Here is a 27,246-nt window from a genome sequence, read left to right on the forward strand (position 1 = left end):
TACAGTCCTATATAGTTTAGAAAATCATTTAAACACAAGAAGAAGAAGATAAAACAACAGCTGTGTTTTGAAATGAAAGCCTTTGTCGAAAGTGAATAACATTTGGAGAGAAAACATTTCAAATGTCATCAGATCGGTGACGTAATTCTGCGTTTGCACTTTAAATTATATTTTTGTGTTAGAATTGCATGCATGTATTGTATAATGCATTGGGAATGAAATAACAGATCCCTCGTATATAAATGCCACAGCGCACTTCCTGCGCAGATATCCAGTGACAGTCCCTGGCACTGATGTGGACAGTTTTAGACTTGCCTGGAGAACGCACAGTGGAGCCACAAGATGCGCACTGGGCGCTACAGCTTGGGAGGAGCTTCGGGATTTTTCCTCCTCGTTCCACTCGAGTGAAGACTCGTTTGCAAAGGAGATATAGTGGAAAAGGTGAGTCCAGTTATACGTGAATAGCTTTCCTTTAGACTTTAGTGACAAAAATGCATGTCTGAGGTTAAAATAATTTGAATTCTCTGTTATGTTTTGGAAGTGTAACTTATGGTTACTGGAAGTGTTGTACGTGCGTAATTTGGCTGTGCGGAGGACATTTGAAAAAGAGGTCGAACAAGTGTCCAGATTACGCAGAACAGGAGATGATCTCTGTTGGAGGTGAATGGTTTGCACCTGTCGATTTGGTTGAATGAGCTTGGAGAGCTTCTTGGAGATGATTGAAGGCGCACTATTCAGTAAGTTGTTTAATGGTTACAAATTACGCACATCAATGCAGCTTCGACTGGCAGTAAGGTATCTAGGCATAATTTAACGGCTGTGCGTACTGAGTATGGTGAAAGATTACACAAAGGCTTAAGCTCGCCTCAAGTCAAGTATTACCATCGCTGATCAGAAAATTGTGTTTGACATATTACTGATGCTTTGTAAGGTGCACATGTCGCCTGCAGTCTGTCTGATAAATCTCTGACTGTGTGCTCCTGTGTATGGGGCTGCTCTGATGGCAGAGGGTGCAGGGCTCGGCATGTTTTTGGTTTTATGGCAGTGCAACACTTGTTGTCATGACCACATTGTCCATATAGATTCAAAATGAACCTGTAAGTCATTTACAAGATGAGTGTATGTATATTCTGTGTGCCTGATACTTCCATCTCTCTAATAGGCCTTACACCTTGTATTTTACTTTATTTACTCAAATCTTCTGGACCATGGAAATACTAAGTTCTGCTTTTAGTTGTTAAAATCACCCTCATCTATACTTATGGTTTGTTGTCTAGACCTTTTGCTGCTTGAAGCATTAAGAGAGAGAACAATATGACTCATGTCATAGATAAATATTGCAATAAAAATCCACAACACTAGTGCAAATTTAAATGCACTCCATCTTCAAAGAAAACTTTCGGGGTTTACGTGAGCCAAAGAATAAGTGCAAGTCAATTCAGGTCTGTGAGTCCATAAAAAAGGAAAAATAAGAAAAACAACAAGTGTTGAGTGTTTAGCACCCACAAGTGAAATACTTTAAAACCAGAGTATCACTGATTTAGTGAAAGCCTCTGGCTGCTTCCAGTGTCACTTAATTAAATTAGCATTCATCTGCTTAATGAGGTGTCAGAGCCTTGGCTGTCATTTAAGATTCAAACACTAACAATAGTTTTTATACGAGCAACAACAAAATGTTTTCCCTGTATTCAACAGGAGTTGCAACCTCTCACAGGTACATTGACAGAAAATATTTGAAAATGAGCTGCTGAGAGTATCCTGAACATAGAGGATTTCTTCCTGAAATCATGTCCAATCATGTCCAATCTTTGTGGCAGAAATAAGACATGCTTTGCAATATTCCCTTTATGAGATGCAGACTGTGAAAGAGAGGAGTCTGCAGCTCTAATGATGTGGCTTTGAACCGACTGACTTTTCTTGATCACATTGCTACCGCCATCATTTTCCTTTAGCCTTTATAATGACACAGGTGTTCGTGAAAAACTGCAGGGTACGTGCACAAAATGTAAAACCAACGTAACCAAGCGGGCACTTGTACCAAGGCTGTGTGACAAAACTGTATTTTCTATAAAGTTAGCCCAAAATGGAAATAAAGTCTATTTTGTCTGAGGATTTGACATTTTAGATGACTGAGTTTGAGTGCAAAAAGAGCTGAAATGTGTATTTCCTTTGCCAAGCTTGTCTAAACCAACATCTCCTCAATGCAGTCTTAGGCAATTATTCTAATAATTAGACTGAATTCATTAGAGAATGTTAAAATCTTCTGAGCTGCACTGATTCATTACTCATGTTAAATACAGAATTTCTTATCAGCAGTATGACATTTACAATGAAAACTTCCAATTCAATGTGACATGAATAGAATAAGGAAATGGTTCAACATAAGTTCCATACCGTGGGATTTCATTTACATTTATCTATGCACAAACATATTGTGCAGCATAAAGAGAAGAACAAAATCTGATAGGAGATATTCAGGAGATCAAAATATTAGACCATAGGTGCAATTCCAACCAGCGCTAACTTCTGGATTGGTCGTGCGTTCAAGCATAAACAAGTGACAGTTTTTGCTGTCAGTGATGCAACCAGTGAGGCATCATGTTTTGGTCCCTTCACCAAAACCCATAATGGTTGTTTGGGGTCAGACGTGGAGTGGGGAATACTTGAGAAACATCCTCCTGTGCTGAGAAGAAAAACGGGATGAAACCCTTTGAATTTGAAAGCGGAGTCAGCAGTGACAGGAGATGCAGATCAGGGGTATTAACAGGGGTAATAAATAAACTCCTTAAGCTTGTCTTTTCAAATCATTACCTTTATCGTTTCTTTTCATACTTTAGTCGAAACACTGTCCTGCCTCGTTTGTGCCACAGAATGATTTTGTTTCATGTGATTTCTCTCCTCAGTTGTCGGCTCAGCTTTGATCTGGCATCTTCCGCTAAAATGAGCCCACCAGACACGTCCAACAGCACAGCCGAAGGGGAGGAGAGTGAAACCGATCCCTCAATTCTCCTCAACAACAGCATGGATTTCCATACACCTGGCTTTCACACTGACATCACAAAACACCTTGGAGTCCAGATCACATTAATCACAGCATATTCTCTCATCATTCTGCTGGGGCTGCTGGGGAATTCTCTTGTCATCTACATGATTATTCGCTACAGGAACATGCGAACTGTGACCAATTTCTTCATAGCTAACCTGGCGCTGGCAGACCTCCTGGTGAACACTCTCTGTTTGCCCTTCACTCTGATTTACACTCTGTTGGATGAGTGGAAGTTTGGGGCTGTGTTGTGCCACATGGTTCCCTTTGCCCAGGCCTTGAGTGTGCACGTATCCATCCTGACTCTGACAGTCATCGCTTTGGAGCGTTACCGCTGCATCGTCTTCCACCTTGGTCGGCGCCTGACTTGGCACTCCAGCTTCCTCATCATGGCCTTCACCTGGACTACCTCTGCTGTTCTGGCAGCACCCTTGGCCATCTTCAGAGAGTACCGCCATGAACAGATCCTGTCTATCAATATGGATTTTGCGGTTTGTTCCGAGAAGTGGCCCAATGGGTCCAGTAGTGATGGGGTCATCTACAGCCTCTTCATGCTGCTCCTACAATACATTATCCCTTTGGCCATCATAAGCTACGCTTACATCTGCATCTGGGTCAAACTGAAGAACCATATCAGCCCGTCCAGCCGCAATGACAGCATCAACCGTCGCAAAAAGACCACCAAGATGTTGGCGCTGGTGGTGGTGGTGTTTGCTATCTGCTGGCTGCCATTCCACGTGTTTCAGCTGGCCAGCGATCTGGACCTGGTGCTAAGGCTAAAAGAGTACAAACTGATATACACAGTGTTTCACATCATAGCTATGTGTTCAACTTTTGCCAACCCTTTCCTCTATGGGTGGATGAATAAAAACTACAGGACTGGCTTCCTCATGGTCTTTCGTTGTGAGGATAAGCCGGATTCTTTCCACGCAGAGGGCTCGTTCAGGACTCGCTCAATAAGAGGTCTGACTCTGAATGGTCGCAATGGTGGACATCCTCCAACTGCTGTGTGAGATTAGCACCTTTGAAAAAGCCTATTTATGACTGAACACATTGAAAGCACCTTCACGTTAGTGGTGCCTGTGATTCTATGTAGTCTTTTGACTTGAATGGTCTGAGCTTGAGTATCTTTGTCACTGAAGAGGACTTCAAGGTTTGCATGCAAATCGTTTAATGTAAGGCTTGTCCCTTCTTTGTAAATGGTACTTGTGAGAAATCAGTGGTTTAACCTATTGAAATATGTGTTTAAATGTTTTCTATGTTGTTATTTAACTTGCTCAGATGTATAATGTGTTTCCTGTAACTGCAGAATTATTGTTGGTATACGTTTGTTTAATTAATCCAATTACTGCCTTTTGGATGCATTCATTCAGTCTTCATCTAAAGAATCCAGATAAGGCTGTCCATGATTTTTTTTTTCCATCAAAGGAATCAATGGCTCCTACCTGTCAATCAGCTGTTCCTGGTTAAATGGACCAGCAGGCCTCTGTGTCCAAAGAAATGGGGCTAAAAACCCCTGAACTTTGTAAAATAAAAGGAACACGTTACTAATATCTTCACAGCATGAGGGCCGCTGCTTTGAGGATACTTATTAAAATAAATGTAGATATAGTTAAAACCAGATATTTCACACTCAGTTGCTACAGTGCCCTTTATTCATGGTGTTTAATAATGAACACAGGAACATTATAGAGACATAATCCATGACTTTACCTCTGGGCACACATGCACTCCACCATGTTTCTCCAACAGTTTATTTGACCTTCAGGAAAAACTAGTTTTTTTAGCCTCCATGCTGAATAAAAGGACACTGGCTTTGGTAAGGCTTGGAACGAAAATAAGTATACAGCAAGGTAATTTCAAAATGATACTGTACTCTGCTACCATATGTTGATTTATCAAATTGAGTCAGCAGACAAGTGCATCCACCCCTCTTGTTGTAATAGAGGAAAGATAAAACCTCAATTTGACAGTTGCACCATCTACATAGAGAAGGGAAGATATCCTATTAATACTGAGGGGATGCAGACACAAAGAGGTTCATCAAAGTCATACATCCAAATCTTCTGATGTGATTTTCAAACACTGTGGGTCCAATAAAGCATTTAACACACAAGTTATCTGCATAGTGAGATTGATTTCTTAGTTGAAGAAATGTGAATATGGTTTATAGTGCTGATTCTTGACACCCACACTGTTGAATTCCTGGCTCAGCATTGGATGGCAATGGGTTACTATAGAAGCTCTGAACCTTTATCAGGACTACCAGCAGACTAAATGAGATTAGCCCCTTGGCACTGAACCTATGGTTAAGAGCTAATGCATGAAGAATTTGCTCCTAACCACATTTCTTTTCAGGCATTATTTCACTATGCGGAAGAGATTATCCATGTCCCTCAATAAAGCTTGCTGAAATTGTGTTCTTTAAAAAAACAAAAACGGAAAGACAAAGTCAGATTAACCTTAATATTTCTGTAAGGTCCCAATAAGGTCCCAGTTGAGCGCTTTAACTTTACAAAGGGATTAACCAATGTCACTTTTTGTTGTTTTGACAATATCAAAAGAAAAATCTAAATCTGAGGTTTCGTATCAAGGCCTTTGAAATGTCGTTTGACATTTTGCATAGTCCCCTGCTGCCCTCTAGTGGTTAAACGAGACAACGCATCTGAACAACCGGATATGACGTCAATCTTTGACCTTCTCTCTCTAGGCCGAGTCACGTTTGACATGATTTGTCGGGTGGCTGCATGGCTGAAGTTCATCACGGCTGGAGAATAAGATGCAGGAACGTATTCTTTGATTGTTGTCGTCACACAGGTAAGAATGTCTACCTCTAAAATCCCCAATATGCTTTTTGAATGTCGGTCAGATACATTTCTGGGTCATACAGTCCATTCATTCATGGGGTTTACTTTATGCTAGGTTAGCTTATGCTATCGAGGAAGTGCGGACGTGACTAACCTTATATATGATGTGAAACACTTACTATTTAGGAATGGGTCAGTGTGTGCTGATAGTTTTAGTTGAATAGCCTATCCGTAGACTTTTAATAAGTCACGTATACTTTTATCTGCCTGACAGCTGTCATCTAGTGTTCATGTTAGTGTACTTCCTGGTGATGGCTATAGCCTTTTATTAAGTGTAAAAAGTATTCTAAAAAACCTATAATCCTAAATATCATGCATTTTTAATTGCTTTCCTTACCCAGTGACTGGAACATGAACTGCCCCATTAATGGAAATGCCATACAAGTGACTTACTGTGTGTTTACAAAGAGCAAACACAGCGTTAACTATTCTCCTGCATTTGAGCAACAACTGTCTGGTTTGTTCTGTGTTTCTGCAGGGTATTGCCTCAGTAAACACCCGGAACAATGGTGAAGTATTACTGCTGCGCAGGTTTGCTCAAAAGCACCTGGGACCAAGTGTGTGTTGCTTTTTGGCAACGCTACCCCAACCCATACAGGTAAGGTCGATTTCATCTCTTATCATGTCTTCCACCAGCACTTCTCACCCACCACCCTTGCACACACACAATTGGATTCATTGATTTCTGAGCATGTGTATGTTGAGAAGAAATCGCGTTGGTACAGTTTTGAGGTATTTTAAATGTTGCTGTTAGTAGACTTTCGACCCCAATGTAGATTTAGGTGATGTGCTTTTATCCATAGAGTTTATGTGGTGGGGAAAATAGACTGAGAATAAAGTAAACAAGGTGACATAACTCTGTGCTTTAAACACTTAATGCAAATGAATTCATTGCAGATATGTTGGCAGAGTGAAAAACTACACCTGGTGGCAATATATCTATTAAGTTGTTGTGAATGCTATTATATCCTGCTGAAATGATTGGCCAAATAATGCAAACATATTATGTAATTACAAGCTACCTTATATGACATTCTAACTTGAACTAGAGCCTGCAAGCTCGCCGTTGCAGTAAGCTGCCAAACATTGACACAAAGTCTCTTGCATTACAGTTACATGATCATGTTGAAAGCATCACGGGTGGAGAATCACAGAAATGTACGATCCACCTATCACTCTTCCATCTTACTTACTAACTAGAGTTCAGTTACTGATCTGCTATCTTTTTAAGGAAATGCACTGAAAGAAAAAAATACTTTGAAAGTTCCCATGTAGAAAGTTCTTACACTACCTTGTCATGACGTGTGTTCTCTAAAGCTGCAAACAAAACGCTTTGTTGTCATTGTAGTAATTTTATAGTCATGGGAGAAAAAAATCTACATTGCTAAAGATGTGCAGAGTTAAGTGTTCCCTGATGACACAAGAGATCTTGATTTAACCCCAGGTAATAGCAATCTAATAACATAATAGTTTGATACAGTTCTGTTCTCAATGCTTAATTTAATAGTAATACTTCCATTTGATGCAGAGACCCTTCTTCCCATTATCTGACATTGTGTTGACCAAACAATAATATTTACTTAAATGTTTTTTTTTAAGTACCTTCTGTTAGTAAGTATATTTAACTGGATTTATTGTTTAAAAAGGTTGCAGACTTGCCCAGATATTTTAAATTTGTTTTGATCCATAACTTTCCTTCTGTCCCACAGTAACCATGTTTTGACGGAGGATATCATTTTCCGGGAGGTTACCCCGACAAACTGCCTAATTTCCAGACGTCTGTTGACCAAAACTAGCCGAGCGCCTCGCTGGATGGAGCGATACCTTCCTAAGCAAATGTCCAGCTCAGCATACATCATCGAGGACTCTATTGTGGACCCCAAGAGAAGGACCATGACCACAATGACATGGAACATCAGCCACGCTCGCCTCATGGTACCAAAACGTTTGCCCCCACACACACACTCATCAATGCACAGAGTAACAACACAACCTTATGTTGCCTTTGTTTTTCCCTCTGTGTTTCAGTCGGTGGAGGAGCGATGTGAGTACCGAATTAACCCTGAGAATGGCGGCTGGACAGAGATTAAAAGAGAAGCTTGGATCTCCTCCTGTGTGTACGGACTCACTAGAGCTGTTCAGGTCAGTAGAGTAAAGAGGAGGAGGACACTATGTAGCAGCCCGGGGAAAGTGGTGCGCAGCGTCTGAAAGGGAGACTTTAATTCTGTAATTGGAAACATGATACACAGTGTTAAGATGCAACAGCAGGAGTTGAAGCTGTTTGCCCAAATAGTTTTTGTTGAATGATTTATGACATGAGTGTGAGAGGGCTTTTATTGTTGTCCAGCTCTGAGAACATGTGTTAGTAAATATGTGACGGCTTGAGTTACAGGATGTCAACATCAGACTTTGTGTCTTCTCTTTCCAGGAATTTGGCCTCGCAAGGTTCAAAACCAGTGTGACAAAGACCATGAAGGGCTTTGAGTATGTGCTGGCCAAAATGCAAGGTAAATGGTCAATACTAAAGATGTTTGTACTTACATAGCTTCGATAAAAGCCTTTTTGAGTTGATGTTCAGACGAGTCAAATGATCTGCAGTGAAAAAAGAACAATAACAAAGCATCATTCATCCTAGCATGGGTAAGATGATCAGATGTTAAAATGGACAGCAGTTTGAGGGGGTTATGGGAAAAAGTGGCTCCTTATTATTAAGAGTGGATCTTAGGAAAGTTAAACTTGAATAAGAAAGTTCATTGTGGAATGGATTGGACCACTGCTCTCTCTGTTCAGAATATGTAAGATGACTTCTATAAGTATTGTTGTTTATGACTACACTGAAATGTTGAAAGGCAAAATCACCCAACAGTTTTTAATGAGTTCAGGTATTGTGTTTGGCATTGAGGCCTTACTTTGTAAAATGACTGTTTATGAGAAAGCAGAAGTAATCACTTATTAGCTTTACCGTATTTTTTTTTAACTGTAACTATGAAGTTTAATTTTTGTTAAAGCTGTCAAATCTTAAATACAACTTTTTAGTCTCTGTCAGGGATCGAACAAGATATCAAATTCAGGAACACCTATACACCCTAAAGATATTGATGATGGGTATGATGATGATGATGGTTTTGATTGTTAATGATGATTTTGATACTCTAGAACAGCTGTTGATGTTGTGCTTTGCCTCTGCACTGCCTGTCGGCCCCTGTGTGTCCGATCAGACTTAAAACTGTTTCCTCCTCTAGATCCTTACTTGTGTTGTTCTTAATCTCTGATGTATGTCGCTTTGGATAAAAGCATCTGCTAAATGGATTGTAGAATTTAAGAAAATACACATGGTGGTTGTCTAAGTCAGATATTACTTTAATACACCTATATTAAAGTAATATATTTTAATTGTTTGGGATTTCCAGTGCATCTGTTTAAAGTATATCTGAAGTAGTGATGATTTGTTGCAGCAAATCAGCGTGTATGATTAACAAAAAAATATATATGTGCTGTAAGTGTTTGATAAGTAATTCTGAACTTTAAATTGATCGTTTTTCTAGAACAACATAAATCTATTTATGCTGACATTGTAACATACTGTTGTCTTCTGTAGGTGAGACTCCATCAAGAACTTTAGCAGAAACTGCTACAGACCGAGCGAGAGAGACGGCGCTGGCAGCTAAGGAGAAAGCCAAAGATCTTGCCTCACATGCCCAGAAGAAACAATACGTGTGATGAGAAATATGCATACATCATCAGTTATTTACAACTGATACTGGGACACGTTTAACTTCACCCCCCTGACCGCTGGGGCTAAGACAAACTGGTCCTAGTAATGGGTAGATACCTCTATGAGGAAGCTTCCAACTTAAATGGTGGGTGGACCATAAAAGGCTTGAGCTGGTCTAAGAGCCTTTTTCAGTCTCCTTGTTTGCCTCATGTTGAATATGTTTGACCTTTTCTACCAGATCATCTCAGTGTTTACCAGAGATAGTGATAGAGGAAGCAATAGTTGATTGTGGCTCCGGGTGCCATAAAATGATCACAGCACTTTGCCAAGCTCGATGCTTTCTCCTCAGACCTTTGCTGAACCTCTGTGCCCATCAGCGTTAGCTTTTTACTCTCTTCCTTTGAGTATGTCATGTTTTGTAATAGCTTTGTATTATTACCAGCTGAAACTAGCATACCACACGATATGTGATTAATCCTAATCCAGGTGTACGATTTACTCCGTTCTATGTTTTGTTGCTTAATGTAAATTCACCCAACCACACCTTAATAATCCTACCAAGACTGATTGCTTCAAGTTGAAGTGTATTGACTGAAAAGGGGTCCTTATTGTTGGCAGTCAGCTATAAGAAGAACATACTCATTGAGCACTTTTGAATGGTGATACAATCTGGTCATATTGCACTTAAGCATCTTTTCCACACATACAATGACACCTTGTATTGTACAATTATTGTAAGTCCAGTGATACAACCAACAAGAAATGTGCTCTTACTGAATCAAATAAAAGCAGCTTGTCAACAAATTGACTGATTCAATTCTAACCATCATGTTGTGATGTTTTTGAACACTTAGCAGTTCTAGGAAAGAACATTGTTTTTCATTCTTACCCTAGCAGATATTTTTGCATAGATCTAATCTTTGCAGGTGGCTGTTTCTAATTCCTGCTGGATTTCTTCCCCAGCATGTTACTGATTTAAAGAGCCTAGACCTGATGGTCGGTCAGTCAGTCAGTCAGCCTGTTCTGTTAACTACTGCATGGTCTTAAAAATACAAACACATACTGGGTTGTGCAGCTGCACATATTGTGGTTATAAGTGGTTGCAAATAACCAATCAAAACTGCTCTAGTCCTACAAGGCCAATCCCCAGTCTCTGTACATTCACTCTTCTATCCCCTGAAAAGGGAGCTCTTTGGAGTTATTCAAATCCTGCTGTTGAAACTTTCCTTGGTGGCTCTCAACTTGGGGTCAAGACAACTCCAAGGGGTAGCAGGACATAAATGAGGAGGTACAAGATGATAAAAGATCAAGTAAAAAGAGGGGGGGAGAGGGGGAATAAGATACTTTAGATGAGCTGAGCCATAGCTTTTATGACCTTATTACATAACTATATAGTTTCAGACAGCTGAAAATTGTCTGGAGGATATACAAGTATAGCTGGTGATTAAAAAAAGATATGGAGTATTGTTGAGTTTAATTGAAACCATCAGGTCTTATAAAATGATCAGGAACAACATGTAAATATAGAAAATATTTATTCAATAAAAAAAGCTTACACCAGTACAAAAATGCTACATAATATTACTGGGCGGAGAGACAGATGAATGCATACATAAGAATAAAAGATAATAGGGCATCTTGCATATACAAAGTGAAGAAAGAAGCACCTCCTGTTATTAAATAGATTTCAGTAAATATGATACACACTTGTAAAACAGCTGACTTTGCTCGGTTATTAAGTATACATTACCTGCCTGACGTTTGCTGCATGCATAATTGACATTGATGCTGACAGTGCTGGAGCAATGATGTGAACAGCTGCGATGTACTAAAATATCTTTAATACTAGGCATCGGAATCCTTGCACTTACAGACTGAAGTGTGTACAAATGCACCTAATGAACACTCGGTACGGTTATTTAGTTGCCAGTTAAAAATGTGCAAATATGACCAGTTCATTTCTGTTCACGGTTTCATTTTGATATTCATCCACAATCCTTCAGAATAAAAAAACAAGTGCAATGTGAGGACGTTTTGTGCAACAGAAGATAAAGATCAAAACAAATGGCTGACCTTAAATAAAAGTACAATACAAAAAAATAGAACCGATTTATGTTCAAGTGCATGCTACACATGACATGACTGAAAGATGAACCGTGTGCTAAAGAAATGCTGTATTGAATAAAAAGAGATCTGATTTAAGGCAGAATTCAGTATAGATATAATGAAGTCAAGAATAAGTTAAGAATATTGAATAAAAAGCACTTATTTGGATTTTTTTTTTTTTTAAAGCTCCTTAAGATTAAGGAGCAGACAGTTTCAATCATTCAAAGTTACAGACGTCTCATGGCCTTTAAAGAAATGCTAATGCTTGCCAGAAAATATAAATGCATAAAGTTACATCCATCCCAGCCCAGTGATTTTTACTGCTTATCAGTGCAAATGGACTCAGCTCATTCATAATAGTATCATTTAGCTTGTAGTCTGACATAAACTGAAGAAAAGACACCAAAGTTACTCCTGTAAAAATACAAAATGTTCAGTTGTATGGTAACCTTTTTCTACATCCTCCTCCTCTGTCTGCTTGTTTTTGGAATGTTTTCTCCTCTTCCTGTTCCTTGGGTGACCTAATGCGAGTTACCGTTTCACTGCCGTCATAGCCAGGCTTTATCCATGCTGGAGTAACAGTGGTCTGAATCAGTGTGTGTCATGCTCAGTCCGTCAGAGTCCATGCAGTCAAACACGATGCTCTCCACATCAACCTCCACATCCTCTGTAAACAAACAAAGATCACATCCATTAGTAGAAAAATGACAACATTAATATCACAGTTAATAGAAAGAAAAAAACTAGCCAGGGTTATATGATAGCTTTAACATTCAGGGCTAACGATATAACATTAACATGATGATATCTTCTTTGTTCTCTTACTTGATTTTGTATTTTCTACTTGAACTTCAAATAATAAAGACAAGAATAAGGGCGAAAAAAAATTCCTATTTTTAAAAAAGCAATACCAATGCTACCAATACCAGTAACTGCAATGGCTTCATATACAGCCTAAAATGTTGACTTCAGTTATCCGGCTAGTATGCCATTCAATTCACAGATATGATATTTGATATTTATCCAATTACCCTCACTAAACATCAACTGGTTTCAGGTACATTATTACTATGTCAGTATAACAACAACAACAAAAAACAGTGTGGTGCTTGTAGAGTGTCGTGTTTCAATCAGTGTTTTTCAACCAATCTTGAATATATGGTGTAATTGCACTTATATCCGAGGGAGTCTTGGTATCGACCAATACTCCAGTCTAGGTATCGAAAACGTTGTCTGTTCAGAAAATGCTTTTGGAATATCTGTACTTACTGAAGCAAAAGCTGTTATTATTTTTTTTTTTAGATATAGCAATGCAACTATGCTGAGTTGAGACCCTCTCTTCTTGTGCCTGAGACCTACCTCTATCAGAGTCGGACCTCTCAGAAGACATGGTCGACCCCTGGCTGTTGTTTCTCATCCTCTCGGTGCCTCTCTGCAGCTGCTCCAATCGAACCTGCAGCTCTCTCTGCTCCCAGCGAAGGCGGCCCTTCAGCTGCTCTGCACACTCATCCTGCTCCTGCAGCTTCTGAAAAGAGGAAGCAGTAAGAGAGACATTTGAGCAGTCAGTAAAAAAAATTATTTGTAGGCCAACATGCATAGCAAATGCATAATAAACGTTTTTTTTAAAAGGCAGATAACGGGACATGCTTTTTGAGAGTGGAACATCCTGTGGATTCAACAGAACAGGGAAAACATTATCAGTGTTGACAATCAACCAGGACTTCTGCCAGTGGTCTCTACCTTGATGTGAAGCTGGGCTCGTCTCAGTAGATTGAGGGTGGTGTTCCTCATCGAGTCAGACGACAGAGGGACTTGCTTCTTGAGCTGCTCCAGGCAGAACCTCAACTGAGCCCTTCTGCAAAGCACAAAAAAAAGCAAAAACTTGTGATTTTGATACGTGCAAGTGAAAACAGTAGCTCAACATTATTGCCTATTATAGTAGGAACAACTGGCTTTGAGACATTTTAGAATACTTATAGTGACAAAAATTCCCCATTACCTGTTTTTCTCCAGCTCGTTGTGAACTGACCTGCAGAAACAAAGATACATTGTTTTTAGTTCTGAAATGGTTTCATGACAACAGCTGCTGCTGAGCACTATGTTTGGGTGTGACATATTCATGTTTAAACAGTGTTTTATCACAACTGAGTCAAGTACTACAGAGACTACACAACCACGCCCTCTTGTCAGTTATGTAATGCAATCACCTATTGCCACCAGCAGATATCTTTTTGCTCTTCTGTTTGCTTCTCTTATCGGAGTAATCTGGACTGAGAGGCAGGACTGAGGCGTATCCATGTTCTGCCTCTGTGTAGGAAAACAAATCAAAAAGAAAATATTTCAGAAAAAACTCTTAAATGCAATGGTATGTAGTGTCATATAAAGTTTCACTTTGTAAGAATTAGTGATCCCTGGTGCTACGAATATGTAATATGCTATACAAAATCTACTACGGTCTATGACAGGCGTTGAAAAAGCATTGATTGCTGTCATCAACATCACCATCAGCTGGAGGGTCTGTTTTTGGCGCCATCACACACTACATATCCACTGTCATACAGCCACTTTCTGTAAACTCGCGAACAGAAATAACCAGTACATTGTCTAAAATACCTGTATAAAGACTTTAATGTGTAGTATTGCCCTTTTCTAGCTCTATTTCATTCATCGTTAGAAGCGCTCAGCACCGCTCAGATTCATTTTCAAATTGGACCAGATTGGCGCCTTTGAGTACAAAGATGCGGCCGATATGTAGGTCACTGAATCAAATTGTAAAGATCGACTGAATCAACCTTTGGGTAAGAATCTCGATTGTTTCACATAGAACTGCATTAGATCAGATTCCTGTATCGTGTTTTGCATGCATAGATGCTGTTGGTTCATTGTGCATTCTGTTGTTTTAACAATAACCAACTTCCTCCCCTGTAGACTAACAATCTGTCCCAAAATACTTACCCCGCTCTCTTCTTTCGAGAAACTCAGCAGCCCGAAGAAGCACCTGGATGTTGCAAATGTTTCCGTCCATTATTATTTTTTGTTAAAATACAACAAAAGCGGGTAAACAACCTACTATGGTGCAAAGCGTCAGTAGCCTGAAGTAGCTGAAGCTGTGTCTGTGCTACGTCCTCAAGCCACTCAAGTCCCAACACTGCAGCTGCATTCAAGTCCTCACGTAGGCTCGGACATTTCTAACTTTTGCAACTAATACAACCATCCCTGTTGATGAGAGAAACGATCATCTTTAAATACGGCATAAACAGCAATTATATGGGAGAAATACTACTATAAATCTATATTTTTTAAAAACCTTTTTTGTTACTCTGTTAAGTTTGAAATGTACCCTTTACATACTGTTCGGCTGGGAATGTTTTGCCAAATGCCTAGATTAAAATAATGATAAAGTAAAAAAGTGACCTATGCCAGACATGTATAAAGAACACTAAGTAATATAAACAATACAAACAAAAATAGCTTTTCCTCTCTGTAACTGGTGAATCGGTATGGTACATAAAGGCGTACTTTCAATTTCCAGGTTCTTTAAATGCAACAACAGAAAACGAAAAACGTCATTGTCAAGCCCCCATCCCCTCTCACGGAACCTTTATTTTTCTGACATTTTATATCGATAAGCAACGACACTGACATGTGTTAAAGCATATTTTTAAAACGTCAATAGAACAGCACACAATAGAAACACACTTTGTATGAGCTGATGGTCTGTTGGCTCGCGCTGCAAAGTTTCGCTGTAAACAATATTTAATTGTTGTTACATGTACATGTGCCTCATTTTACAGTATTAAACACAGTCGCATTGTATAAAACAAAAATACTCCTCCACTCCAGCCTACATCCACGATTTCCCTTTTATAGCAATATCTGTTAATGTTATTGAAGCATGTACATATACCTTTTGCAACATCAAAACACGATTTGGCAATATTAGAGAAAAATACTTATCAAATGAGTATAAAATTGGATTATTTAAATTTTTTTATATTTATGTTTTAATTCTGAAATGCTTTTATTGCTACGGCAAACAAGGAGTATGAGGGACAAAAAAATGACTAAAGTATAAATAAATTAATAAATGTTGGGAGAAATGCATGCAATAATGTATAAATAATTAAATAAATGCATCAATAAATATATAAATGCTGAAGAGATCTGACTTGTTCTTTCATAAATAGAAGAAAGTGGGAGGAGAGGATTGCCCTTCCTAAATATGGCGGTGTCTGGCTTCACCGCCCCCATCAGGTTTCAGTAGTATTCTCCGTACGAAAGTGAAGCCACCTCGCCAGCAGTATCTTTAACCTATGAACTCCTGAGTGTGCCAGTCCTCCGCCATATTGACTGTTGTCTTGACTGGAGGAGATAGAGAACATTTTGAGGTCCGAGAAGAAACGAAAGTGTGCTCTTAAATCGATCGAAACTGGTGCAAACTCGGTCAAAGCGTGTTACAAACAGCGTCGTTATGGCAAGGAAGAAAAGCAAGCAGCAAAGTGTGGCCCAGAAGGAGCTCGATCCTGAACAGCAGACCGTACCGAAGAGCCCCGTCTCTCCCGGCGATGCAGCTGGCGGTGGCGGCGGAGATGCTGGGCTGGATAGGCTGGCCACTAGCAGGGCGAACCAGGTAGGTTAGCTAGCAGCAAGCCAATCGCTGCTTTTTAAAACAGGCGAGCATTTCTGCATCTCTTCTGCTAACACAAACATCCCTCCATTGTGCTTTTATTTGTGACTTCTGCAGAGGTGAAGTTACATATGCATCCGCTGTTCTGGTTGAAAGCTATTTTAATCCCAGTGTAGTTGTTGTTGTGGGTGTAGAGCTCACACGTCGTTAGACATGTAATTAAATATATAAAACCCTCAACTTGTCGAGGAAGAACTGGCGGGTTTGAGGCAGCATGGCATGCATTGCAGCACAGCTCTCTCCCCCCCCACCACCACCACCGGACAGGTGACATTGTACCTCGGACAGGTCGTCCCATTTCAAGCCTTTACAACTCTTCATCCGCCCAGCTAGCTTTAGCCAGGCGGCTAGCCGGGCTTTCACCCACAGCTAGCATGCTGCAAGCGTGCTGACTGCCTCCTCTTGAACCCATCCACACAGGATCCCTCACATAGCACAGGCTAACCAGCTACCAGCTAATTAGCTAGTTAGCCGAGAGACAACGGGTTTATAATAAGGGTTGCTAACTCTTATGCTATGGCTTGACTCGTTATTTATGTCCCATTTATGTTATTTGTTTGTACCACACTGCTTCATCAGAGTGTGACAGGAGTCAATTATCTTATTAAAGTTCATGTGGTTATCAGCCAGTGATGCTGAGCTAAACCGGAGTCTGTAATGTTATGATAGCTTTCTAAATTGATGTTACGGGTTCGTGTGGTTTAACTACTGTAGCCTCTGTGACCTGCTCACCTTAAACCTGCTGCTTGGATTGAGTTATAACATTTTATACCTGATTCGTAACACAATGCCTCACATCAAAACCAACTTATAAAGTCACTATAAGTGTTTTAAAATAAAGTGTTACTGTTTGGGCAGTGCTGTGCGAGGAGTTAACCTATTCTTTTTAGATCACACATATTTGTCTGATGATATTCAGCAACATAGAAGAGCAGCTGGGAATAGCCATCATCAATATATCTGTCTTTTTTTGTGTATAAAGTTATAGTGAATACCATCTAACTGCACTTACCTTTGTAAAGGTGAAGGATAAAGTGTTTGTTTTGACTGTTTTGGGATAGTGTTGATGTCACTTTGTAACTGGAGGACATTCATTTTAAGTTGGTGATCCAAATAAACTCAGTGAATTGTATGTGCACATACAAAGAACTGTTAATAATGTAAATTATCCGATTGATTTCCTTCTGTGTTCAGTTTCCATGGTCAGATATTGATAATTATACTGACAGACCGAGTGTATTTGATTTGATGTTAATTTGCGTTGAGTTTAGCAGTCATTTGTCACATATCACAGTTTGACTGGAATCACATCCCAAAACTTGACCTCATTATCCTCTCCTTCTCTATCTGTAGCCTATGCACACCTGCTGCCTCTTGTGCCATCGTGAGTTTAAGGACTGGGGAGCAGGCTCTGTGAACGGACTCCCCGGGGGCCACGGGACCAAGCTGGCTGATGCTGTGCCTGCACTCTCCCAGGCGTTATTGCGGGAGGCGCCAGGGCGTAAGCTTGCTGATGCCGTGCCCTCGCTGTCACAGTCCCTGTTGGGAGAGGTGCCTCTGTGGATCTGTCAGAGCTGCTGCAAGAGTGTGGAAGAGGAGGAGAGGCGGAGCACCCAGGAGCAGCAGACGCCGGTAAATAAAAAGGGACTGATTTGGGTCATATGTCTGGATCCTATTCAAGACTTCTTTTACTACTTTTTAGTTAAACCAAGTGCGTTTTTGTTAACTGTGGTAATCTCATCTCAATTCACCAGAGAGAGCATTGCTTTTGTATTTGCCTACATGCTGACTTTATCCATCTGTCTTAATGTCAAACTGGATTTAATGTTTAGGTTAAAACTTAGTCTTCTTTTATCTCCTGAAGTAAAACACTTTCGGTGTCTCTGAGGCATATATTAGGCTGTTGCAGCCATTACCTTTGCTTCCACGGGTGTTTTTACAGACATACTTTACATAAAATTCAAATTTAAAGATTCACTGTATACTTTGTAGATGTTTTGATGATACTTGGCTCAAACTTGCAAATGCAAAGCAAACAGACATCCTTTCACACTTGCAGAAAACTCAAACTCCTGATATTTCCAGGAGGAGCTGTATGTGTGAACGCAAACAGCCACATTTTTCCCTCGGACTTTACCTTGTGTTTCTCCTGCAAGATCCCAAGTATTTTCTTGCAGCAAGTCTGAGTGAGATGATGTGAGAACGCAGCAGGATATTATCCAGAGAATTTAGCATAAGCCAGTAGGAGTGGGTGGTGAAGTTTTTATCCTGTGACTGGAGGCAGTGCTTAGATTGTCTGCACGCCACCGCTACGATCTCCGTGCACGTCATAAAACGGCCGCATTATGTTTTCTGTTTGTCAGTATGTTGTTCTCCGCTCTCGTGTTTATGTTGTGATTCCGTCCAAAACCACACGTAGCATCGATATAATGGCAAATATTCTCATCATAGCATCGCAAAGCGGACTCTGTTGCTTCGTCCACTGCTTCAGCATTGGTTTTTTTACGCCGCGTCTTACCTCAGGAGACCCCCCCCTCCCGTCTGCCATGGATAGTCTCCACCTGTTAGGTGCATAGGTGAACAGCCAAGTCAGGAGAGTATCTGGAGCAGTTTGCCTGAAATTGTCTAGATATTTTCAGGAGTGCATATGTGAAAACTGCTCTAGAGAGACGTTGTTGCAAACTGGCCTGGAGTGAATTTTTTAAAATAATTTTTTCATGCAGATTGAATTTCACATTTCTTAATTTGTTGCATGTGGGGAGTTACTTGTTACCAGTGCCACAATGTAAGCTTCTGTACGCAGCCCTGTGATTACAACTTGTGTTTTTTCTCTTTTCTTTCTTCTATTTTAATTCAGGTACCATTGTCACACTCTTCCTCCTGTAAGTCTCAGAGCTGCGGGAACGGTTACCCCGAGCAAAGTACTGTGGATTGGGACCCGAGTTCCTTCCTGTCAGCCCACAAACTGTCAGGTCTCTGGAACTCTGCCCACACCAACGGAGGGGAGCACTGCAACCACAACACTTCTTCACACTCACAACAAGGTCTGTCAACTCGGGGTAAAAGACAGCTACTGAAAGTATTTAATGACACTTACAGTAACTGATTAATCATCAGTGGCTTTTATTTCAGGCTATGAGTTTTCAGTCTGTACCTTAATTAGGTTAGAATCAGATCGATACAACTGGCTTGTCAGCATACCTTCTAGTGTTTGATACATTTTTGGAAACTGTTCAGGTTTTACAAAGGAGATGCATCGAAGAAGAACAAAGAAGCTTGTTGCAAAAGCTCACAGGCTCTGCTTTCTGAGGTCCTCACAGCTCAGCATCATGAAAGATTTGTTTTAAAATAAGCCTGTTGTCAAAACAGTCCAGTGTGCTCAGGTAGAGGAGATGCATTTAGAAATAAGAGAAGTTTCAATGAAGAGAATTTAACCAATTGAGAGAACAACCTGGGCCAGAAACCCCTGTGGACTTAAAAATGATCTATATTTTGAATTCAAATTCATGTCTAGGTTACAATGAAGTAGGAGCTTATTGTCAGTCTGATCGTCTAGAAATATTCTGGTAAAAAAAATACATGTACTGTTCCAACATCATTACAGGGTTCTTCAAGATTACTGAAGCTAAGGAACAAATCATTTATTAACACACACTGTTGTTCGTTTAGGGCAGGGTGTCCCAAACTTTTCAGCTCGGGACCCCCAAAGTAAGGGTGCTAGAGACTGTGGACCCCCACTGTCCCTGGAGGTGGTTAAGGCATACAACTTAGCGCACAGCCATGCACAAGCACTAATAGGCCTCTTTAAACACTGGTAACAAAAATAATAATAATAATAATTAATACAACAGCCTAAAAACCGTTATATAAAAAATAATAGAAGCAGAAGCAGGATACAAGTAATCTCTCTGTAAAGACTTTAGCACTGAGTTATCAAACAACACTAAAGACACACCAAGCACACTGCAAAGAACTAGTGGCGACGAAGGCCGACTGTGGTGTCACCTCACGTTGCCTCATGACACCTTTGTCTACGGCCAACCACCAAGTACGTTCAGCGCATGCGTGAGAGGAAATAACTCTACATTCCAGGCAGCGGTAGTCCGTTGTTATGATACGAGAAGACTATTTTTGTACTTCTAATCGAGAATAATGTCTGGTTAAAAAAGTTGAAAATGGCACTGGCATTGTCAGCCCTTAGTCTTTTAGTGGGAAAAAGAAAAGAAGAAGCGGAGACAACAAATAAGGAGAAACCCCATTAGATGGTTGAAATCACGGATACTACAGCGGCATGTTCAAGGGGCTTTACCGACCCTGTGTCGAGATCTAGAGTTAAATGAAACCTCCGAACTCTCGCCAACTGCACCGGCTGACGGGTAGCGAAAGAGTTGGACACACCACAAAGACTAAGGCGATGATCGCTTGGACCGATGGCCGACAATCTCCTTGTTGTGTCAGAGCCTTTACTAAATAGACACAACGGTGTGTTCATCTCAAAGTATAAAGAGCTGCAGACACCTACCTGTCAAGTACAAAGACACATTTGAAGTATATTTACACATTCATTTCATTTTTCACTTGAAGAGGTCATATTATGCCCTCTTAGAACCGAGCGTTACATGCGGCTAATGCTGCAGCTAACAGGAGGACGTAGGAGAAGCCGCGTTTCCGCTGACTTTTAATTTTTGCATATAGATGTGCCTAAACATGCACAGGACACTTGGAAAACACACTAAAGGGCATATAAAACCAGAAAAAGCATAATATGGGACCTTTAATGATTTGTTGTTGTAACAGGTTTAATTCGGCCATCAAATTCATGACAAATATTTTTCATTCTCAGGTCTATCCGCAGGTTCAGCCTGTCATGAGAAAAGAGGACTTCATGAAGCGCCCGGAAAATCTGCTAAAACGTCAGCCCCCAAAGTCTGTCCCTACAGTCACCCGTCATCCCAGAACTCCAGCGGATCTTCTGCTGGCAACCCCCTGTCTACCTCAGCAGACCTTTGTAAGACCACTCCCAAGCACTTCAAGACCATGTGCCGTCGACCAACTCCACCAGGTGACGTTATCTTTGACTCTAGATGTAGACTCAACTAAACGCTGCTGCATATCCTCTGCTGTTAACTTGGCTTGAATGAACACTACTAATAATCCTTGTAAAACACTGTGAAGTGCATCCTTCTCTTCAACATTCCTCCTTCTATCACAATTTGGGATGCTGCTGTTCTTAAAGATAGAAGTTTTTTTCTAAAAACTGAAATATAGACTTGTACAAAAATAATGGCGCTCAATCATCATTCATGGACCTCCATTCATGTGTGGTGGTGACTGTGTCTGCAGAGTGCCTGGCCTTTGTCTGTAGATTCATGTTTTGGTTTGTTTTGGTTGACCGAGCGAATGACAGTGTGCAGGTGAGTTTAGGAGTGGATTGAATTCATCGATTAGAGTAACAGTTCTACGTATTCAGAATGTTTTTCTAACGACAGAAATGAACCTTGCCGGACTCCTTCATATGAGACAGCTGTCACTTTGTGTGTCACTGTGAACAGAGACTGCAGTGTGCTTCTTACACTTCATTGACAACACAAACACTGATAACTACAACTACAACTTTATGATGAAATTACCGCCCCCCCCCACTCTCTCTCTCTTTCACTCCCCAGGACCGAGGGAGTGCAATCAGTTACTATTTAATAGATATTTGCATCATTTTTCTTTTGTTACAATGGGACTCTACAATGCTAAAATTTCCGCCAGTGAGGGTGTGATTAAAAAGTTTGACCTGCTGTGAGACCTATCACTCTGCATGGAATGTTACAGACTAATGCATCTTGATTATTAACTGATATAAAACATCTTTTCACTCCATAAATGATCCAATGAAAATAGACAAGACTACAGGAAATAAAGGGTTTGACATGCAACATTTTCTGGACATCTGTTCTAATGGGAATGACAGGCGGTCATGTAACCTGTTGCAGTTTTGAAGTTTTATCTGAGAAACAATTAACAGTCAAGGATTTATTATGACCAAACAATTGAATTTTCTTCAGAGAAAAGTTAGAAAAAATGTTTGTTTTGCTGTCAAATTTAGTTCTTTAGAGAAGAACAAGGCAGAATTGTTCAATAATTGGAACCGGCTGGTCAGACCAGAAACACTAGAAATCAGAATTGGACAGTTAATCAAGTGTAAAAACTTGAGACATTGACACGTATTATGTTTATTGAAATTGACCTACTCATTTCAAATGATTAGAATATATACTATAGGGTTTAATTGTACTCATCAGTCAATAAGAAATCCCATGAAATAAACAGTGTGGAACATAACGCACTTCGTGAAAGTGTGTTTCAATGTTTTTTAATCTACAACTCAGATTTTCTGTTTTCACTGTTACAGGTGAAGCCTTCCACCCCAGTGACCACCATCAACACACAGACTTGTCGGTACCCCCCAATAGTCCAACGGGACTGTCGTCCCAGCATTCCTCACTCCTGCCGCCAAAGCCGAACTCGGGGCAGCACGGCCATGTAACCTCCTCATCTGGTCCAGGTGTGGCAGCCCACGCACCCTTCTCCCCGCTGGTACCAAACCTCCATGGCCCCACAGCCAAACTCAATTCCCCCAGCCCCGACAGCCCGACATCTGTCCACAAGCCCAGCCCGTGCAAAAACTCCCACATTCCTGCTGTGAACACACAACACAGCAAACTGGGTTCGTCTATCATGGGCTGTAACCACCCATGTAACGGACACAGCGCGGGAACAGTGCCCACTTCAAATGTAGGCCATCTTACAGCTGGGGCCTGCAGGTTAGTATTACTTTGTTTACATCTGTTTATTAATGGGTATGTGAAACTTAGAAATGGCCTCTGAGCTATGTTTATTCAAGATGTGAATCCCAAATAAGTGCTTGTATTAATTATTTCCTTTTGTAGGGACCAGGCATGCAAGGGTCACAAAATGACTAATGGCACATTGTGCCACCCTTCTTCTGAGCTGGAGGAGGGGGAAGATGAAGACAGCAGCTCTGAGAGGAGCTCCTGTGCCTCATCTTCTACCAACCAGAAGGATGGGAAGTACTGCGACTGCTGCTACTGCGAGTTCTTTGGACACAATGCGGTACATTGAAGCTTTTTGTTGCAATTGTCTTTCAAATAGTAATTAAAAACTCCCGTTGCCACTATACCTGTATAACATTTATGAGTAACTGACAATATTAAAATATATCGTAATTTATTATTTGGCTTCAGCCCCCAGCTGCTCCAACGAGCCGGAACTACGCAGAGATCCGAGAGAAGCTCCGCTCACGTCTGACCCGGCGTAAAGAGGAGCTGCCTCAGCGACAGGACTCAGATCTGACAGCGACGGGGGCCATCGACAACCGAGATGTGGACGAGCTGCTAGATTTCATAAACAGTTCTGAGCCCAAACCTGTAAACAGTGCCAAGGCGGCAAAAAGAGCACGGCACAAACAGAAGAAGAAGGTGTGGCAAATTTTTTACATCACCTGTAACCTAACTTAAAGGGATACTTCACCCATTTGCATTAAGCTTTGTATCATTACAAACCTGGTAGTATTTTTGAATGGTCGTGCATCCCGCCCTCATTTTCCCCTGAGATGGGAAAGCTCTGTATTTCTTTTGTGAAAAAGAGCTTCCAGTGACGCAAAAATCATCATTTTGTGTCATTGGAAGCTGCTTTGGTTAACACAATATAGCGACGAGCAGTTGAGGTTGCTGCAGCCGAGGCACAAGACCTGCCTGTCGGCGGCGGTGAGGACGAGGAGCCCGTGCCGGCTCGAGCTTGGGTGGAGCTGTGCATTCTGGGAGTTGTTGTCTTTCATCCACATGAGCCAAAAAGGCACTTTCTGCCTTTTCTCAGTCAAGAAGGCACCAACTTAAAAAAAAAAAGTCAATTTCAATACAAATTCATGTTTCAGCGGTTGAAGTATCCCTTTAAGGAAATAAACCAAAGTTCTGTAAAGTGGTAAATGTTTTGAATTTCTTGTCGTAACACAACAGAACTTTATGAGAGCTCGCCTAAAATAGAGGACACTGGTCAAAAAATACATCTAAAGTTAAAATCCCTTTGATTTTATTCCAAGCAACTCCAGCTTTAATGGCAATAACAGTGGACAGTAAAAAGTAGATCAATGATATACATAACAAACTGTTTGACTGTATTTCATTACTTGAATTCTTTGTTGGCGTGGCAGACTCCACCACTTATACAAAGAGCTATTCAGAGAGAAAATAACAATGTAATATAATGGCTGTGGCTGTAGTTAACGTTTATTATCTCAAAAGCGATGCAACTTTTCATCCTCTAAAGCCTGTTCCTTTTCTGTTTCAGGAAAAAGCTCAGCAGGGTGCTGCAGGCAGTGACCCCAACTCCAATCCTTCTGAGCCTGCAGACGAGCCCCTCCCTGATGGCTCAGAAGCCAGTCGATTGCTTGACTGGCCACAGCTGGAGCTTGAGCGTGTCAACAGTTTCCTCACCAGTCGGCTCGAAGAGATAAAGAACACCATCAAAGACTCAATCCGGGCCTCGTTTAGTATGTACGACCTCAACCTGGATGTCAATGACTTCCCAAAGAAAGCCGCCACGTTGGAGGGCAACCATTTACTGTCCCATCTCAATGGTTCCTCGGACCTGCAGCAGATAGACCTGGACCTGGCCCCTCTTTCACTGGGAACCTTTAAGAGCCATCTGGACCTGGTGAATGGATGGGATGACACAACTACTGTTTCCCCCTCTAACAACACCAACACACCATCAGGGGTCCCTGCTGGGTCCAAGGACATCCAGCGGTTGCACACTACCCCAAGCCTCTCAAAGCTCATTAGGGTTCGATCACCAGAAAGATGCACTTCAACTGGATCCGATAGTTTGCCGCAGGTGCCTGCCCAGGCTACAGCTAAATCGAAAGAGGATACCCCCGATCCCAAGAACGCAGGTGTTGGGAATGTTGGTGCAAAGTCAAAGAAGAATAAAAAGCAGCAGCAAAGGCAAGATCAGTCTGTGTCAGAGCAAAACTCCAACAAACCAACCAAAGCTGCCTCTGGGAATGAAACACAGAAAACCAATGAGTCTAAAGAAATGGCCTCTAATGGCTCAAAAGCTGGGAACAAACAACTTCAGCACTCTGCAGACAACCAGAGAAATGGGCCCAAGAAAGCTGAGGAGAGTCGATCGACCAAACATCCTGCAAATGGTAGCCTCTTGAATGCACAAAGGGGGAAAGGTGAAACAGAAACGCGAGGAAGTCGGTCTGAGCAGGATTCCGAAAACAAGGCTCACCCCACCATCACAGCTAACGGGCAGCAACAGCAGCAGGCCAAGGGGAAGAATAAGAAGAACAAGAACAAGGGGGAAAAATCCAGCAGTGCTATCGGTACTATAAACTAGCTGCAACACCTTACACACATTTGACCTCTCTCTACATTTGTTATATATTAAGCTAATGTTAAACCTCTGTTGTTTCCCTAGACGATGTATTTCTCCCTAAAGATGTCGATCCTACAGAAATGGATGAGATTGATCGGGAAGTGGAATACTTCAAAAGGTAGGCTCTATAGTTGTTTAACTAAACTCTTGTATTGATTTACATCAATCACATATCTAAAACTGGGCATTTTCTTGTCTTCTGTTTTTTTGTCTGTCTGTTTTCACTCTAGGTTTTGCCTTGATTCTGCAAAACAAACTCGCCAGAAGGTAGCAGTGAATTGGTCCAACTTCAGCCTCAAAAAGGTTCCTTCCAATGCAGCTCAATAACTTGGATGAGTGCCGGAAAAAAAACACAAACTCTTTCAGTAGAGCCCTATTAGGCCTGAGGCCTTCTCTCATTCCCTGTTTCTTCTCTTCCTTACTAAGCCAAGGGACCCTGGTTCAAATTCATACTCTCCATTCAGAAGACTGAAACATAACTTGTGGCTGACAGGCCGGGGATCATTCTCAAGGCCAACTCTACCCTTTGCTATTATTGCAATGTTCACTAAATGAGATGCAAAAATGGAAAAAGAAGTATGTTGAATCCTCTGCATCCATGTGCTTATGTAGTATGTAAACAATTACCTTACATGAAATAAATGTTTTTATCACAAATCTGAGACATTTTAACATTGTTAAACTTCTGAATTCCTATCAGTTAAATTTGGTGCACAACATCCATTATATATTCTGCACTGCTAGTTTACCGGCCACAACAGCAGTCTTGGTAAACACTACAGATCATTTATCTTTTACTAAGTGTAAAAAAAACAAAATATTTTTAACCGATTATTATGGGAAAACACTCCTCATGCAACGTAATCATGGCGACTATTGCATTGATTTTACCAACAAGTGCACTGTAGTGCATTTGTTGGTTGTTGATAATATTTAATTGGAATATTTTTCTCAATATTCAACTCATTGATCATTAATGATTTGGTAATTTATGAAAGGACACTCGAGAAAGAAAAACTTGTTGGAGCTGCCACACTGGTCTTGAAAATAATGCAATGCAGTTAATAAAACCGGTATTTTCACAGTTTTCTGCACACCCACAACACTTAGAGAAACGTGTGGAAGAATAATTGTTAACTGTGTCAAACACTTAGCTCACAAGATGCATTTAAAAACATACATCCAATGAATGATCCTTCAAACACGTCCCCATGCATGTTGTGTAGAGCAAAAACAAATCTTAATCTTGCCTCCCCCAGTCCTGTGTTAGGCAAAATTAAATGTCAGTATCTTCAATTTCAAATCTTCCTTGGCGTTAATCTTGAATAGTTATCTCTTTTAAAGAGATACCCACTAGTCCCTCTGTTATCCATAG

The 27,246-nt window shown here is 40.8% G+C and overlaps 4 protein-coding genes across 5 annotated transcripts; 3 read left to right on the forward strand and 1 right to left on the reverse strand.

Moving 5' to 3' along the window:
• The first annotated feature begins 286 nt into the window (after nucleotides 1-286).
• npy7r (neuropeptide Y receptor Y7) lies at nucleotides 287-4,495 on the forward strand. Of its 2 annotated transcripts, none has more exons than XM_061048656.1 (2): nucleotides 287-441; nucleotides 2,904-4,495. In XM_061048656.1, exon 2 carries the CDS (start codon nucleotides 2,941-2,943, stop codon nucleotides 4,054-4,056), a length of 1,116 nt encoding a protein of 371 aa, XP_060904639.1. In that variant the 5' UTR covers nucleotides 287-441; nucleotides 2,904-2,940; the 3' UTR covers nucleotides 4,057-4,495. The 2 variants fall into 2 exon arrangements, with proteins under 2 accessions (XP_060904639.1, XP_060904640.1); XM_061048657.1 differs by lacking the exon at nucleotides 287-441 and adding an exon at nucleotides 482-737.
• A 1,238-nt stretch (nucleotides 4,496-5,733) lies between these two features.
• On the forward strand, nucleotides 5,734-10,429 carry prelid1a (PRELI domain containing 1a). The gene is made up of 6 exons (XM_061048658.1): nucleotides 5,734-5,860; nucleotides 6,389-6,508; nucleotides 7,620-7,845; nucleotides 7,939-8,052; nucleotides 8,339-8,417; nucleotides 9,509-10,429. The coding sequence occupies exons 2-6, from the start codon at nucleotides 6,417-6,419 to the stop codon at nucleotides 9,628-9,630; spliced, it is 633 nt and encodes a 210-aa protein (XP_060904641.1). The 5' UTR covers nucleotides 5,734-5,860; nucleotides 6,389-6,416; the 3' UTR covers nucleotides 9,631-10,429.
• Nucleotides 10,430-11,143: 714 nt separating this feature from the next.
• mxd3 (MAX dimerization protein 3) lies at nucleotides 11,144-14,866 on the reverse strand. The gene is made up of 6 exons (XM_061048659.1): nucleotides 14,687-14,866; nucleotides 13,939-14,038; nucleotides 13,731-13,760; nucleotides 13,472-13,586; nucleotides 13,091-13,256; nucleotides 11,144-12,398 (listed from the first exon to the last, which is right to left on the reverse strand). Exons 1-6 carry the CDS (start codon nucleotides 14,754-14,756, stop codon nucleotides 12,280-12,282), a joined length of 600 nt encoding a protein of 199 aa, XP_060904642.1. The 5' UTR covers nucleotides 14,757-14,866; the 3' UTR covers nucleotides 11,144-12,279.
• Nucleotides 14,867-16,051: 1,185 nt separating this feature from the next.
• On the forward strand, nucleotides 16,052-26,533 carry fam193b (family with sequence similarity 193 member B). Its single transcript, XM_061048660.1, has 10 exons — nucleotides 16,052-16,361; nucleotides 17,772-18,050; nucleotides 19,276-19,462; nucleotides 21,262-21,480; nucleotides 22,822-23,233; nucleotides 23,360-23,543; nucleotides 23,675-23,908; nucleotides 24,777-25,818; nucleotides 25,914-25,989; nucleotides 26,102-26,533. The coding sequence occupies exons 1-10, from the start codon at nucleotides 16,203-16,205 to the stop codon at nucleotides 26,196-26,198; spliced, it is 2,889 nt and encodes a 962-aa protein (XP_060904643.1). The 5' UTR covers nucleotides 16,052-16,202; the 3' UTR covers nucleotides 26,199-26,533.
• Nucleotides 26,534-27,246: the final 713 nt, after the last annotated feature.

This window comes from Labrus mixtus, chromosome 10 (genome assembly GCF_963584025.1).
Source record: "Labrus mixtus chromosome 10, fLabMix1.1, whole genome shotgun sequence".
Classification (NCBI taxonomy): domain Eukaryota; kingdom Metazoa; phylum Chordata; class Actinopteri; order Labriformes; family Labridae; genus Labrus; species Labrus mixtus.

Coding starts and splice junctions, on each gene's coding strand:
- npy7r (XM_061048656.1), top strand. CDS start 2,941: ATGAGCCCACCAGACACGTCCAACAGCACAGCCGAAGGGGAGGAGAGT.
- prelid1a (XM_061048658.1), top strand. CDS start 6,417: ATGGTGAAGTATTACTGCTGCGCAGGTTTGCTCAAAAGCACCTGGGAC. Junction 6,509..7,619: donor CGCTACCCCAACCCATACAG/GTAAGGTCGATT, acceptor TCTGTCCCACAG/TAACCATGTTTTGACGGAGG. Junction 7,846..7,938: donor TCAGCCACGCTCGCCTCATG/GTACCAAAACGT, acceptor TCTGTGTTTCAG/TCGGTGGAGGAGCGATGTGA.
- mxd3 (XM_061048659.1), bottom strand. CDS start 14,756: ATGGACGGAAACATTTGCAACATCCAGGTGCTTCTTCGGGCTGCTGAG. Junction 13,587..13,730: donor AACGAGCTGGAGAAAAACAG/GTAATGGGGAAT, acceptor TGTGCTTTGCAG/AAGGGCTCAGTTGAGGTTCT. Junction 12,399..13,090: donor GAGGTCCGACTCTGATAGAG/GTAGGTCTCAGG, acceptor GTTTGTTTACAG/AGGATGTGGAGGTTGATGTG.
- fam193b (XM_061048660.1), top strand. CDS start 16,203: ATGGCAAGGAAGAAAAGCAAGCAGCAAAGTGTGGCCCAGAAGGAGCTC. Junction 21,481..22,821: donor CCGTCGACCAACTCCACCAG/GTGACGTTATCT, acceptor TCACTGTTACAG/GTGAAGCCTTCCACCCCAGT. Junction 23,909..24,776: donor GGCACAAACAGAAGAAGAAG/GTGTGGCAAATT, acceptor TTTCTGTTTCAG/GAAAAAGCTCAGCAGGGTGC.